The 14,546-nt window shown below is 40.8% G+C and overlaps 1 protein-coding gene across 3 annotated transcripts; it reads left to right on the top strand.

Annotated features, from left to right (window-relative positions):
- The first annotated feature begins 718 nt into the window (after positions 1 to 718).
- LOC115776722 (zinc finger and BTB domain-containing protein 5-like) lies at positions 719 to 13,316 on the top strand. Of its 3 annotated transcripts, none has more exons than XM_030724653.1 (4): positions 719 to 795; positions 6,249 to 6,462; positions 6,553 to 7,401; positions 8,710 to 13,316. In XM_030724653.1, exons 1-4 carry the CDS (start codon positions 749 to 751, stop codon positions 9,877 to 9,879), a joined length of 2,280 nt encoding a protein of 759 aa, XP_030580513.1. In that variant the 5' UTR covers positions 719 to 748; the 3' UTR covers positions 9,880 to 13,316. The 3 variants fall into 3 exon arrangements, with proteins under 3 accessions (XP_030580513.1, XP_030580379.1, XP_030580450.1); XM_030724519.1 differs by having other exon boundaries at positions 727 to 810; XM_030724590.1 differs by having other exon boundaries at positions 758 to 1,285.
- The last annotated feature ends 1,230 nt before the right edge of the window (positions 13,317 to 14,546 follow it).

The raw sequence follows: 14,546 nt of genomic DNA, 5'->3' as shown, positions 1-14,546 counted from the left end.
TTTTCATTTGTTATGTGTTTAATAAATTATTTATTGCCAATTTTAATTAACACATTTAATTGTTTTTTTTAAAATTATGTATGCATTTATTTAATTTTGGCACTCAATACAGTTAAGCAAAATAAAATAGATATATTTTGATTAATCAGAATCCTTCTAAAAGCAACGTATAGAAACGTGTCTGGGTACTTATTTTTGGTATTAATTTATTAAATTTATTGAAAAAAAAAACGTAATTTAAAATAGTCACCCAGACATAAAAACTGCAAAAACTTAAGCACAAATTAGACTGGTACAACAAATAATTACATGTTCTAATGTTTCCTGTTTGTCACACATACAAGCTGTACGTTTTATCATTGTCTTATGATACTGTTAAGATCTGTGTTACCAAATGCCATTATTGAGAAGTCTTCTCCAACTTTATTGTGGATACATTACTTGATGCCTTGCTTTATTCTCCCTGTACCATCCCCCCTGTCATGTCTTTGTTCATCTGATTTCATTATGTTTATAAACTTCTCCTTCATTCAGAAGAAATCCATAACTTTGGTGGACAGTCCAGACCCGGATCTCAAGCGTAGAAGTATTTTATAGGGATTTAATCGGAACCCTTTATCTTTGAAGACATAATTTAAGTAGGAACACGAAAAAAAACAAAAAAAAAACGCTTGTTATCTTGACACCGTCTTATCTTTGACTAACTTGCTCTGGAGGTGCAGCAGCGACGCCTTGTGTCGAAACCGTAATGCTGCAGCCTTTAACCTCGGGCGAGGTCATGGACATGAAAAAGAGGTACAGCGCCGCCCTGTGAGTCTGGTTGGAAAAACCGTCTGTCGGCGGGGGGAAATATTAGAAAACACAACACAGCATGAAGCTGCCACATATCAATTGATAGGCGGTATTAAAATTATTTTTAACGGTTGATCTGAAGGCGTGGCTGGGCGGTGAGCCCGGGAGACGCGCGCGGCAGTCGTTTGAGATCACCGGACACCGCGACTCTGTACATCGCGATCAGCTTTTCGTTCCCACGACCAAAACCAGACGAGCCACCTCGGGGTCAAACCGTCAGGAAGTCGACCGCACGAGACGTGGGAGGTAGCAGCGGAAATGTTAGCTATCAACAGCTCCGTTTGAGGGGGACATTTTGTGGGCCATCTCGGTGACCGCATGCCGTTGCTTTTGCTCTAGCTAACGGGCTATTTGCTGGGCTGCAGCCAGCTAACTTTAGCTGATCGGGGCCCTGTTCTCCCTCTCGATACCTGCCTTTTCCGGAAATTTCAAGGTAATGTAAAGTACTGTAGTACCACTAGAATGCTTCTTTTGTGTCATTTAACCTCTCACATCTGATGCTGTTTTGTGCCGGTGCAATTGTGACGTTAATATGGGGAAAACGGCGAGGTTTAATAAAGTCAGAGCTGTTGTTTTTGGTGCCCAGTAATCAATAATCACTTTAAAACGACAGCACCGCAGCACCCTGCCTGTCAGCCAGTATATACAGACCTCAAACTGCGCTAACTTCAGGTACAACCCCAACTTCACCGCCATTATCATTCAAACATCAACATTGGTTGCAGCCAGAGGTGGCAAATGTAACCACATTCGTCACTTAAGTTGAAGTACAGGTACTTGTTTTTAAAAAATACCCTGATGAAATAGAATTACTAGAGTCAGGCTCTGAAATGTACTCAAGGTGAAAAGTAGCTCTTTGGAGGACATTTGTATCAGCTGTTTTGCTGACCACGTCAGTGATATAGTAATAGATATATTAAGGTGATGATATAGTAAGGTGTTGCAAACTTTATCTGTAAGCAGATGAGCGGTCGTGGCTGATTTTCCTCCCCTAGACACTATTAAGCTGGTATAAAGGTAGAATTCAGTGAGTGACTCTAACCAGATTAAATTGAAATTGATGTCTGCTTCCTTGTTGCAGTGACCATGAACTCCACAGCTGCCCTGCACCTGATCCGACATAGTGCATCATTGTAAAGTTCACCACAGTGCTGTAGAATAACCCGTTTAACCTGAACTAAACTGCCTTTTCATGCAACCTTGGAGTAACACAAAGTTAGTATACATTTCACAGAAGCAGCACATCATGTACAGATCCAGTATCTGTTCAAAAAGCTCTACAATGAATGAGAAAGCTTTAACTGTCCAGTCTGTCAAGTGCCACTGAGCAACCCTTAGCTTAAAATAACCTCTTCTTCCTCTCCTGTCCTTTAACTAGCAGACTCGCTGTGTGACAAACTCCACGCAGTTTGTGCGTTTGATGAAATTTGTTTTGCAGTCAGAAACGCTGCACTGAAATAACCTGCCACTAAAAAAAAACAAAAACATTACTACCTCTTTTGCTCGCTCCTCTCCTGTAGCGCTGCTAATGTGCTGCCACCACAACTTGTGGACACCGTCCCAAGAACCGGTGCTCTGAATACAGTGTCGCACCATAAAGTAATAGTCTGCCAAAAAGTTATTGCTGGTGTTTCTATATTTGATTATATTAGTAAATAAGTTGTTGTCACCCATATTTATGAATGGGTTATAAAACATCAAAGTGATCGGTTTTGCAAATATCTGCATTTTGTACCTATGTTCTACATTATAACCAATCCAGTCCTTTTTGGCCATTTCAAATATCTTTATAGAACTGTTAGGTTATATTTGTTTCAGTTTCTGCTGCACTCTTGGCCACATCTCTCAGAATAATTTGATGGTTATTCATGAGAGATGGTTTTTTTTGGCACCTGTCTAGGGCTGCAACTAACGACTGTTTTGATAGTCGATTAGTCATCGACTATTGAAACGATTAGTCGAATAATCGGATTATGAATCACAATTATGAAATGGCACTTATTTAGCTATCAGCTTTTACATTTAGCACAAGGTTATTTAAAATGTGGTCGTAAACACATTTTAAAAAATCTTTTAATCAGGTTTGCTGCTGATATAACTTTAACGGTCCATTTTTCCAACCAATAAAAAAAAAAAAAAAAAATAGTACTTTTTCATCCCTGTAAAACAAAGTTGGCACAGTTTCACCAGTATCCCCCATCACTAAACGTGCTGCTGAATGCTGTCCGGTCTTTAAGTCTGACGTCGTTTCCGGGTCCAAATGCTTCTAAATAAACAGCAATGGTGTAACCAATGACTGTTCACTATTAAAGATGATTGTAACATACCTTATCAACTGCAGCCATTTCCGCTTCACTTTCTCATGGGTAAAATCACAGCTGAGTGTGTTTTTTTCGAGTTAAAACAACCAGGGACACAGCATTGCGGCAAATTGATCACGTGGCAGTTTGGACCCGGAAATGGAATTCTACGTCATCACTTAACAACCGGATTGCGCTTGTGTGAAGCTCGCCAGAGATAGACGGACAGGAAGATGTCTCACTACGTTAAAAAAAAAATCACCAGTAATAGTAACCAACTATTATCGACAATTAAATTCGTCGTCAACTATTTTTATTGTCAACAATGTCGACTAATTGTTGCAGCCCTACACCTGTCCACTTTAACCCCCAAGTATAGAGCTTTAAATGGTGCTTTGATCATTTATTATTTTGCCTTTTTGCATTGTGTGTGATAAGCACAAGTGGTGGATACACCAATAAGATTGTCATTGATGTGTTATTGTTTTCTCCTTTTAGGTTCAAATCAGTTTGATGTTTGAAGGCATGCAGTGATCTCTTAAACCTAAAGTAATGGGTCTGCTTTGAAAATGCGAGAAGTGGAAAGCAGAGATAGTTGTGTTAAAATGTAAGGAGACAAAGTTAAAAGTTGTCAGAAAATTCGCTACTCAAGTAAAGCACAGATACCTAAAAATTTGATTTAAGTACACTAATGAAGTATTTGTACTGTGTTGCTTCCCACCTCTGGTTGCAGTTAATATGGCATGGTATGATCTGTGGATTGTTCACCTTTAAATGCTCCGGTTATGAAGTCAGTAAACTGTACATTGCAAAAGTCCCAGAAATCCAATTTAAGATATGCGCAAAGATAAATGGCACATCTTCACATTTTAAAAGCTACAGAAGGCAAATAGTTGGGGTTGATTCATATTCTTCTGATCAGTTTACCCTTTATAGGACACTCACTGCGAGAAATACTTGGGAATTCATCATTTCAGTACTTGGGTGTCAGTGGGAGACATTACAGGACTGTTTGTTTTTTACACTTTTGTGACTTTTCAAAAATTGTAATTTTTATTTTGAAAATCAAATCATGAAATTAGCAAATATGGTTCCTCGTCCATTTAGGGTAAAACGGTTTAAAAAAAAAAAAAAAAAACACTTAAAACTATGAAATTAGAAACATTAGGAACATTTATTTAAGAACATTTTTTGACACTGGCACAAATATAGCACACACATCTAAATACAGTCTGTCCGGTTATTTAGGCGACTGCTTCATGGTACTTGGTGACGCTGCTGTAAATGTGGCTAGGGCTGCAACGATTCATCGATTAACTCGATTAAATCGATTCTAAAAATTTATCGACACAAATTTACTGTGTCGATGCTTCGTTTAAACTCGGTGTAAGCGGCGCTCCTCACTAGCATTAGCAGCATTAGTGCTGACGTTTTTTTGTGGGTTTATTGGGGGCTGGCAAACCAACATAGAACTGCATTACCGCCACCTACTGGACTGGAGTGTGAATCACTCACGTATACACAAGCACACATTCTAAAAAGCTCTCCGTCGCTGCGATGGATTTCATTTAACACAGAGTGGATCATCTAGAGTTGCCACCTGTCTCGTAAAATACAGAACCCCGTATGTTACGGGACTCCGTGGAATACGGCTCCGTAACATGCGGGGTTCCGTACTTTACGGGACGGGTGGCAACTGTCGCTGACATGCATTTCCACGCCTCCACTGCTCTCTGTGTGTCTGTGTGTGTTGTGCTCGCTGAGAATTTCAGCTGCTATTTTTGTCTTTACTTCAGCTGTAGCTACCAGAACTAGTTTGCTAGCGAGCGCAGGCCATTAGCACTAGCGATGGTTCGGTACCGGAAGGCCCGCCCCCCAGGACTGAGGGGCTCCTTCAAAATATTTTTTATACTTTAATCCCTTATTAGTGACTAAATATAGACCTGCAGTAGAAACGTATTTTCGAGAATGCTTGTGAATACAAAGCATTACACCATTACTCACACATGCGCCATGGCTCCCGCAGCCACTAGTTTTTGAAAACACTCATAGCAGGCAGCGGTTTTAACTGCGCAAGCGCAAAGAGGCGAAGCTGTGACGGTGAGCTCAAGTAGTGAAAAAAGGAAAAGTTTTTCCAGCGTCCAAAACAGCAGCTTTTTCTTTTAGTAACCACCATTAAATCTGTGAAACAGCTGGAGGTCCTTCATCAAGCACCTGATCAGCGAGTGTTAAGGTGAAGAAAAGAGAACTTTGTAGCTGCTCCATTCACCGCTGTTTGTTCACATGGCGAGAAACTGCATTACGGAAGTTAAAATATGCAGATAAACTGTTAATAAAAAAAAAGTATTTCTTATCCGATTACTCGATTAATCGCTGGAATAATCGATAGAATACTCGATTACTAAAATAATCGTTTTATGCAGCCCTAAATGTGGCACAGCTGAAAGTTCTGCAGAAACTATGAATCTGTGGTGACATAATGTGGCTTAAGCTCTTTCATAAATACTGAATGGGGCTAAACATTTATACTTGGCTTCAAAGATTTAAGTGCATTCATAAACACTGAAGTGTATACACCCAAATACAGTCTGTGCTATTCTATGGCATGGGACCTGATGGGCTGGCACAACAAGTCTCCCTCTTTCCATGAAACAGTGTATGTTTCTGAGTCAATATCAGGTCCACACTGAAGGAAAACAGCAACAGCAGCGTGTAGATCTACTGAAAATAAAAAATGTTGAGGTATAAATTGTAAACACATAAATGATTTAACCTATGGCAACTTCCAGTGCGCTGTTAAGTACTCATGTCCTAAGTTATATTGTGTTATTAAAAAAAAAATACACTAAGTATGGCTTATTAGATATATCTGATGTATGTCTAAAAGTGGACTTGCCAGTTTTATGTGAACAAGGCATATGATCAAATGTAGTGCCACCATTTTTCATGCCACAAATTTCTAGAAATCCAACACAAGCAGCACCTATCTCAACATTTAGCAGCAAGTCTTTGCTGATTGGCTGGTTCTACAACCACATGGATTTCTATATGTGGTTCTGTGTAACTAACCTGTCCTCTGCTCTTTTATGTCTGCAGGGCCATGGATTTCCCAGGCCACTTTGAGCAGATCTTCCAGCAGCTGAATTATCAGCGTGTCCACGGTCAGCTTTGCGATTGTGTCATTGTGGTGGGCAGCCGACACTTCAAGGCCCACCGCTCAGTGCTGGCAGCCTGCAGCACCCACTTTAGAGCGCTGTTCACTGTTGCAGAGGGAGATGCTAGCATGAACATGATCCAGTTGGACAGCGAGGTTGGAACCAAAACACGGTCAAAAACTTCAAGACTGAAAATGTTTTTAGTGATTGTTATGGCGACTGAAAGAACTGTGTGTGTTTTCCAGGTGGTGACAGCCGAAGCCTTTGCTGCTCTGGTGGACATGATGTACACATCAACACTGATGCTGGGGGAAAGCAATGTCATGGATGTTCTCCTTGCAGCGTCACATCTGCACCTCAACAATGTAGTCAAGGCCTGCAAACACTACCTGACGACGCGCACGCTGCCTATGTCCCCTTCATCCGACAGACCCGCCCATCATCACCCTCAGCAGGAACAGCAAAGGCACAGGCAGCAACAGCAAGTAGCTGATTTAGCAGTGAACCCCACATTAGCAGTTAATGCTAACCTTGCAGCAAATGCTGCCACTTCAAAGATGCAGCGCTCCTTCTTGCTTCAGCAGCTGGGGCTCAGCTTGGTGAGCTCCGCTTTGGGTGGGATGGAGGACGACAGGGTGGGAAATGTAGTCGGCAGTAGGGTGGTTGATCAGAGGGCCTCCTTTCCGATCCGACGCTTCCACAAACGGAAGCCCTCTCTGGCGCTGGGTCTTTCAGAGGAGAGACCCAGACAGAGACAGCGTCCTTCAGCGCCTAACCTGGGGTTGTTAGGAGAAGAAGGGGTGAATGCAGAGCGAGAGGAGGGAGCTCTTCTTTCCCCAGACTCCCACAAGATGGGAGACGAATCCAAACTTGATGTTTCAATCACTGGGTTAGCAGCTGCATCCCAAGATGACCCTCAGATGCCCAGTCAGTCAGACAGTGGACGCTGTGAAGGGGAGAACTTGGGGAGACTTCAGGGAGGTGTGAACAAAGAAGAGGACATGGATGAGCAGGATCAGCAGCAGAATAACAGAGCAGGGGTGAAAATAAAATCAGGAACAGAGGAGGAGGAGAACGAAGAAGAGGAACAGAAGGTAAAGCTGGGCCTTATGTTTGTCTTTTCAGTGGGTCTCAGGCAGGAGTATTTCCATATGTAAAACTCTCCCACCCTTTCTCTGAGGCTTGCTCCTATGAAATACACAAACTTAACAGAAATTGCAAGTTTGAACTTCATTAATGCAACCAGGGGTTAAGGGATTGGACAGGTGGAGGAGTCATAAGATCGTGTATAGCAGTGCAGCAGGTGAAATGATGAAAATGACTCGCTTAGAAATAATTCATACATAATTTCCGTTGTGAGGGTTTGTTTTCCTTGGGACGGGCTGTGACAGCTGACCTGTGCTGGCTCCAAGGTTCACTGCTGTCTGTGTGTTCAGTTTGCGACATTTCATGAAATATAAGCAGATGTTAAATGAGCTGCTTTCCAACCCCTAGGTAATGTATTGTGTAAAGGTGGAGTTTGGCAGGTAATGATTAAGAGTGTCATCCACTTAAATTCAAACTAATGACCTAACCTGAACCCTTGTTTATACTTCATGAATCCGGAAGTCCATTCGGGTCCAAGTGATAGAAATTTTGTCATCTTATAGTGGCAGGCAGACATGCGGTTTTTTGGGGGTTTTTTTTTTTTGTGACCACATAGACTGCAGAGATTTTCCATTCTTTCAAAGTATAACGTGAATGACAACTCAGTCATTGGCTCTCCAGCTGTCCTTGTCCGAGTATAATCAAGACATAATAGCAATCATGAACACAACAGCCTCTCCTGCACCTCACCATCCATTACTGTAAACTGTACTGCAGTAATGCAGAGTACCTACTTCAGTATAAAGTATAAACTTTAAATAACACAAAATTATAATTTAACAACATGAAGTGACAAAATAAATCATGTACAGATAATTGCAATAATTGGAAGTTTTAAATATCCACTTGATTAAATTACAGTTGCCAAGACATGTCAACAAAGCAGCACTGCACTGTGACAGAAACAGGGGGAAATGGTTTGATGTTTCCTCTTTATTTCAGAATGAAATGCTGGAAAAAAAACGCCCTGGTAATGCAAAGCAAGTTTGTGCAAGAGAATAGTTTTAGAGCAGGTGATGTTACTCTTTCGGGTGCTGACTGTGAGGAGAGTCCTAATATTCTACCAAGCTCTGTAACTCACTGTGCAAAAGTGCTCCAAGATTATCTTCAAATCCAGAATAAAACAGTGTCAACTCTAGCCACTTGCGAGACATTTAGGCAGTATTGTGAGCTGAATATTAAGTCATTCTTACTTCAGAATCTTAAGTGTGAATCTGCCTTGGCCTTAGCTGAAACTTTTTTTTTGCTTTTCTTAGGTGGTTGTTAAACGTGAGCCGCTAAGTTCTCCCGAGCCGGCTGATGAAACCAGCGACGTCACGTCGCAGGCCGAAGGCAGCGACCCGCCTGAGCCTGGGTGCCAGGAGGATGAGGAGAAGGTGGAGCTGAGCCCAGAGAGCAGCGACCGCAGCTTCACCTCTGAACCCCAGCCCAGCTCCGACTCTCTTCTCCAGCCGAGCTCCCAGCTCCTTCTCAAGAGCAGCATGGGAGGAGGAAGTGGGAACAGGGGAGGTTTTGGGTGTAATAATGACCTGAGTGGCAAACCTGGTTTCAGCATTTCCAGCTTTCTCAGCCAAAAGGATTTTGCGACTAGCGGCTCGGGGATGGTTGCTGGAGAGGACGACCTTCCTAACACAACAACTGGGGATGCAGTTGCACATCACTTTCTGCTGAGGCAGGAAGCTGCTGGGCCTTCTGGCTCTGCTTCTTCCTCTCTTTTGCAGTCAGGTCCACTCGGTGGTGAGAGTAGAAACAGTTTTGGAGATAACCTTCAAGCTGATTCTCTGTTCCTCCGCCCCCTGCATGATAGCTTAGGAAACCCCAGGGGAAATGGGGCAAGTGCAAGAGGGGGACGTGGAGGAGTGGATCCTTTTGATTTGGACTTCCAGCGCTCAAGTCTGGGGCTTCATTCTCTGGGGCGACCCTCAAGAGAGCCTGGAGGAGCCAGTGGCACAAGTCTGAGTTATCCAGGCTACAGACGCATTGCTCCAAAAATGACCACTGGCATGGGAGGAGAAGAGGGAGTAGGGGGTATTCTTCAGGATGCTGCCTCCTCTTCCTCAAGTCTAGCGGGTCCCCTGCTTCTAAATGAGAACGGGGGATATGAGATGACGGGCGGCAGGCCCACCTCCCTCCCCCCTCAGCTCACCCGAGCTTCAGCAGACGTTCTGTCCAAGTGCAAAAAAGCTCTCTCTGAGCACAATGTCCTGGTGGTTGAAGGGGCACGAAAATACGCCTGCAAAATCTGCTGCAAAACCTTCCTCACCCTGACTGACTGCAAGAAACACATCCGTGTCCACACGGGAGAGAAACCCTACGCGTGTCTCAAGTGCGGAAAACGCTTCAGTCAATCTTCACACCTATACAAGCATTCCAAGACCACCTGTCTGCGCTGGCAGAACAGTAACATGTCCAATGCCCTGCTGTAGGGGCAGTGTGTGTGTGTGTGTGTGTGTGTGGAGATTAAAACACTAGGAATCAGTGGAGCTGCCTTTAATGTTACAAAGCTGTTGAAAGTTCTCTGGAGCTCTAACAGAACAGACAATTTTATTATCTGCTCTGTCCAAACTAACCAGTCCTGACCAAAGATGTAGTTGTACATTATCTTCTCCAAGACAAGTTGCTAAAAGTTACATTTATCTTTTAGAAAGATTATAGGGATATAGGACATGCAAAACTGGCACATTTTTCGCTGTTAATTCATTATAAGGTGTTGAAGTGTGCCCTTTAAACTTGACTGTATTTAAGCCTGACCAATTTCTCTGCGGGCTGATATTATTAGCCAATATTAGCTATTTACTGATCTATCAGTATCTGCATTTATAACGGCCAATAAATGAAAATTTAAAGAGTAGAGACAGAAGGAACGCTCTTCAACCACGTCTTGAGCAGAGACAGTATAAAAGTTCAATAAAGCTATTGTGATGTTTGCGAACTCTCATTTTGAAGCCTCGAAAAGAGTGTTTCCACTCATCAGCTGATCCGAGCAGAGAAGGGCAGAGCGTAAATGAATAACTGCATTTTCCTAATCGGTTTATATTTCATGTGTCTGAAAGAAAAACAGTGTCAACCAGAATGTTGGGACATTGGATATTTAATTCACCAAATATCAGGATGTGGTGTAAAAATCCTGTAATTGTCGGGCTCCTTCCTGTATGAGTATATTGAGTATTATGTGGATCTTACATTATGCAGCCTTTGGACATAATATGATCCAACCCTGTCTGGGCTTGGGTTTTGAAACTGAAAGCCTCTTTGTGTGTGTGTGTGTGTGTGTGTTTTGTTTTTTTTTTGTTTTGTTTTGTTTTTTTTAAAAAGAATACAATCACACAGGATTTTTTACTTAACTTGAGTTCTTTTGAGGTGAACCCTTAGTGCCGATTCATTGTTAGTGGTACGCTTGGAAGTAAATCGGATTCAGTCATTGCAACACTCAGAGGCAGCTGTGCAACATCGGCACTAAAGACTGACATGTAAAATATTGTAGTTATATTAATATTGAGTGCACATTTGTAAAAGCATGTAGCAGCGTCCCACATCTATTGAGTCATCCCAGCTGTTCATATTTACAGTGCCTTGTTCTGTGCACAGGCAGTTATATCAACTTAAAAACGAATTCATTCACTTTGGTTGCCATTATGCTTGGAAGTGCTAGGAACTAATGTTTTTTGGGGTACAATACAGAAAAAGGCAGAGGCCCCAGTGTGTGGGACAGCCATGGTTAATGCTGAAATCTGTAGCATTTTGAAACCAGCAGAGAAGATGAGAGTATCTTGTGTTGTAATGGTGGTTTTATTCTGTTGTTGTTATGCAGTGAAATGTCATCAGTACTTTGTTAATTAATGTTCATCATCAGGAACGAAGCAACGGACCAATTAAAGTCAGATTCATGTGACGTGATCAACCTCTGTGGCTGACTTTCAGTCCATCACTGGTGGTGTTGCTGAGCTTATTTATTGTTGAGAAGGTTTCTGGTAAGAGGCCAAATCATTCAGAATGTACTCGTGGAGGCCTTCATGTGTCATATGACTGCAAGATTAACAGCCTCGCTTTAAAACACTTATACCTGTAGTTTGTCATAAATTCTGGGGGAAAAGGTTGAATTACACTAATTACCCTCTCAGCATTATAGTTGACCTTAGAGTGAAGTTTCAGTGTTTACTGAAGTAAAACAATCACAGTAATCAGGAGGAAGAAAAAAATCTGTGTTCACATCATTTTCTGTCTAAATTTGTAAAACACTATCGTGATTGTAAAAGATACGGCACTACAAGACTTTCCATCCTTATTGGACACCGATTGGAAGCTCCAGCTCTCCGGTGTTGTGTGTTTATCGAAAGGATGGCGACATTTCAGTGAAGAGTTTAGCCTGTGTTGGCAAAAAAAAAAATGCTTTAGAGATGTAAATATGGCACATTTCTGATACGTTTCATCTCTTCGAGAAGAGACAAAACAACTCTTAAAGATGTAAACATTGTTGGTATGTTTGCTACTGTACTTGAGTGTTTTTTACATGTCTCTTTACATATAATGTTGCTTCTGATACAAAACACTGAGACAAATCAGTCTTTTTTTACAACTAACAATGTTTACTGGAATGTTACTGTGTGAAAATGTCTTCTTTGTAATGCAACCATCCAACTCACTCAGCTCTTAATGTTTTTTTTTTTCTTTATTATTCTGTTGGGCTGGAAATTAAAACCAAGATTTTAGCTTTTTTTTTTTTTTTTTTTTTTATGATCATGAAGGATTTCCGCTATTCTAGGAAAATGTAATATCACTAAAGGAATATTTCACATGGGGAAAGTGGGGAAAAAAAACAAAGATTTTTGTTTGTTTTTTGTTAATTACGAGACTTTTTGTGTTTTATTTTATGTATCTGTATTTTAATGTAACTTGATAAATGTCAAGAAATGCTGTAAATTACAAGACAACTATGTTACAATTAAAGATTTGTATAAGCTAAAACGAAAAAAAGAATATAAACAGGATTTGCAAAAATAATATCACATGAAGGTTTTCTGCTGCCACCTGTCAGACTTCCTGCAGGTTGTAAAACAGAACGGCCTTATTGGATGGCAGGATGTTTTTTCAAACGGTGTTCATGTGGTGTTGTATAGTTCTGCTTTAGTGAACAAAAAAAACACATTAACATGTTTGCCTTTTTGTATGCATTAATGATTGATGTATTGTGACACTTGAGCTGTCAGTGAGACACGATCATTGTTTTCAATCCTAGTTGGCACCTTATTGTACTGTAGAGTGATCACACTGTCAGCCCTTTACAAGGTGACGCTTTTTTTTTTTAAGTAAAATTGCCCTTTAAGTTATTTTCTTGGTAAATTTAATTCACAACTCTGGTTAAGTCAATTAAAATGACTGTTGATGGTTCAATCTGATGTTTATTCCCCTGTTCAGGCATTCAGCCTGTTCTCTCATCATGAAGGGAGGTAGCTACTTCTGCAATTGTGAAAAATACAAAGGTAAATATATGATCAGGCACATTTTTGACTTACATGTCACACCCAGAAGCTTGCTAGGTGCTGTCATCTTCAACTGTTGAATAAACGGTTCATATGAATTTCAGAAAAATGCACTGACTGTACTACCCCCTGCATGAATACATTTGATTTCTTAAAAAGAAATATGTATAAGGGCCTGAATTTATTACTTAAGTCACTGCCTTATGCCCTCTGGTTTGTAAAGCCGGGTTTTTGTTGATATGCCAAAATTGCTAATTTTCTGTTTGTTTTTTCTGTATAACTCCCATAGTGTAACCGTGAGATGGCTAAATGTTTGTCTCTTTACTGTTGAAGACTTTTAAGATTGTATAGTATGTTCAGTTGTTGAATAGGCTGAATAAAAATGCGATGAAATTCAGTTTGTGTGCAACCTTCTTATCAAATACAGTGTCATGAAAAAAGTATTTGCCCCTATCCTGATTTCTTTTCTTTTTTTTTTTGCATATTTGTCACACATTTCAGGTCATCAAACAAACTGAGTAAACTCAAAATGCAGTTTTTAAATGATAATTTCCTCTATTAATGGCAAAAAGCTAACCAGGTCTGTCTGGCCCTTTGTGAAAGCATAATACCCACTTAAATAGAACCTGTCAGACAAAGTGAAGTAGGTTAAAGGATCTCAAAAAGGAACACATCATGCCACAATCCAAAGAAACAGCTGAGAAACAAAGTCATTTACATCATCACTCTGAAAAGGATTGCAAAGCCCTTTCTAATTCTTTAGCCATTATTCACAAATGGAGAAAACTTGGAACAGTAGTGAACCTTCCCAGGAGCGGCTGGCCTACCAAAATTACTCCCAAGAGTGCATTGATGACTCATCCAGGAGGTCACAAAATAATCCAGAACAACATCTAAAGACCTGCAGGCCTCACTGGCTTCAGTTAAGGTCAGAGTGCACGATTCAACAACGAGACAGACTGAGCAAAAAATGGCTTCTTTGGGAGAGGTTCAGTGTGACCAAAAAGCACACAAAGGTTCATCTCACATTTTCAAAAAAACATCTTAACGATCCCCAAGACTTTTAGGAAAATGTTCTGTAGACTTATGAGACAAAAGCTGAAATTCTTGGAAGGTTTGAGTCCCGTACATCTGCCATAAAACTAACAACATTTCATAAAAAACAATATACCAGCAGTCAAACATGGTGGCAGTAATATGATGGTCTGGGCTGCTTTGCTGCTTCAGGACCTGGACGACTTGTCATAACTGATTGAACCATCAATTCTGCTCTCTACCAGAAAATCCTGAAGGAGAATGTCCAGCCATCAGTTTGTGGTCCTGAAGCTCAAACACACTTAGGGTATGCAACCGCATTAGGTTATAAGGTTTAGGGGGGGCAACTACTTTGATAGCCTTTTTTTTCTCCCATTAATAAAAAATCATTTAAATGCTGCCTTTGTATTTTCTCAGGTTATTTTTGCCCAATATTCTTTTTTTTTTTTTGATGATCTGAAACTTAAGTGTGAAAAATATGCAAAGAAATCAAATCATGAAGGGGTCAAATACTTTTTCGCAGAGCTGTACACCTCAAATTAAAAGATGTAAAATTGAAGACTAAAGAAAACAATAAG

The sequence above is a fragment of the Archocentrus centrarchus genome, chromosome 1 (genome assembly GCF_007364275.1).
Source record: "Archocentrus centrarchus isolate MPI-CPG fArcCen1 chromosome 1, fArcCen1, whole genome shotgun sequence".
NCBI lineage: Eukaryota > Metazoa > Chordata > Actinopteri > Cichliformes > Cichlidae > Archocentrus > Archocentrus centrarchus.
This window is presented reverse-complemented; position numbering and strand designations above follow the sequence as displayed.

Coding starts and splice junctions, on each gene's coding strand:
- LOC115776722 (XM_030724519.1), top strand. CDS start 749: ATGCTGCAGCCTTTAACCTCGGGCGAGGTCATGGACATGAAAAAGAGG. Junction 811..6,248: donor AAGAGGTACAGCGCCGCCCT/GTGAGTCTGGTT, acceptor TTATGTCTGCAG/GGCCATGGATTTCCCAGGCC. Junction 6,463..6,552: donor TGATCCAGTTGGACAGCGAG/GTTGGAACCAAA, acceptor TGTGTTTTCCAG/GTGGTGACAGCCGAAGCCTT.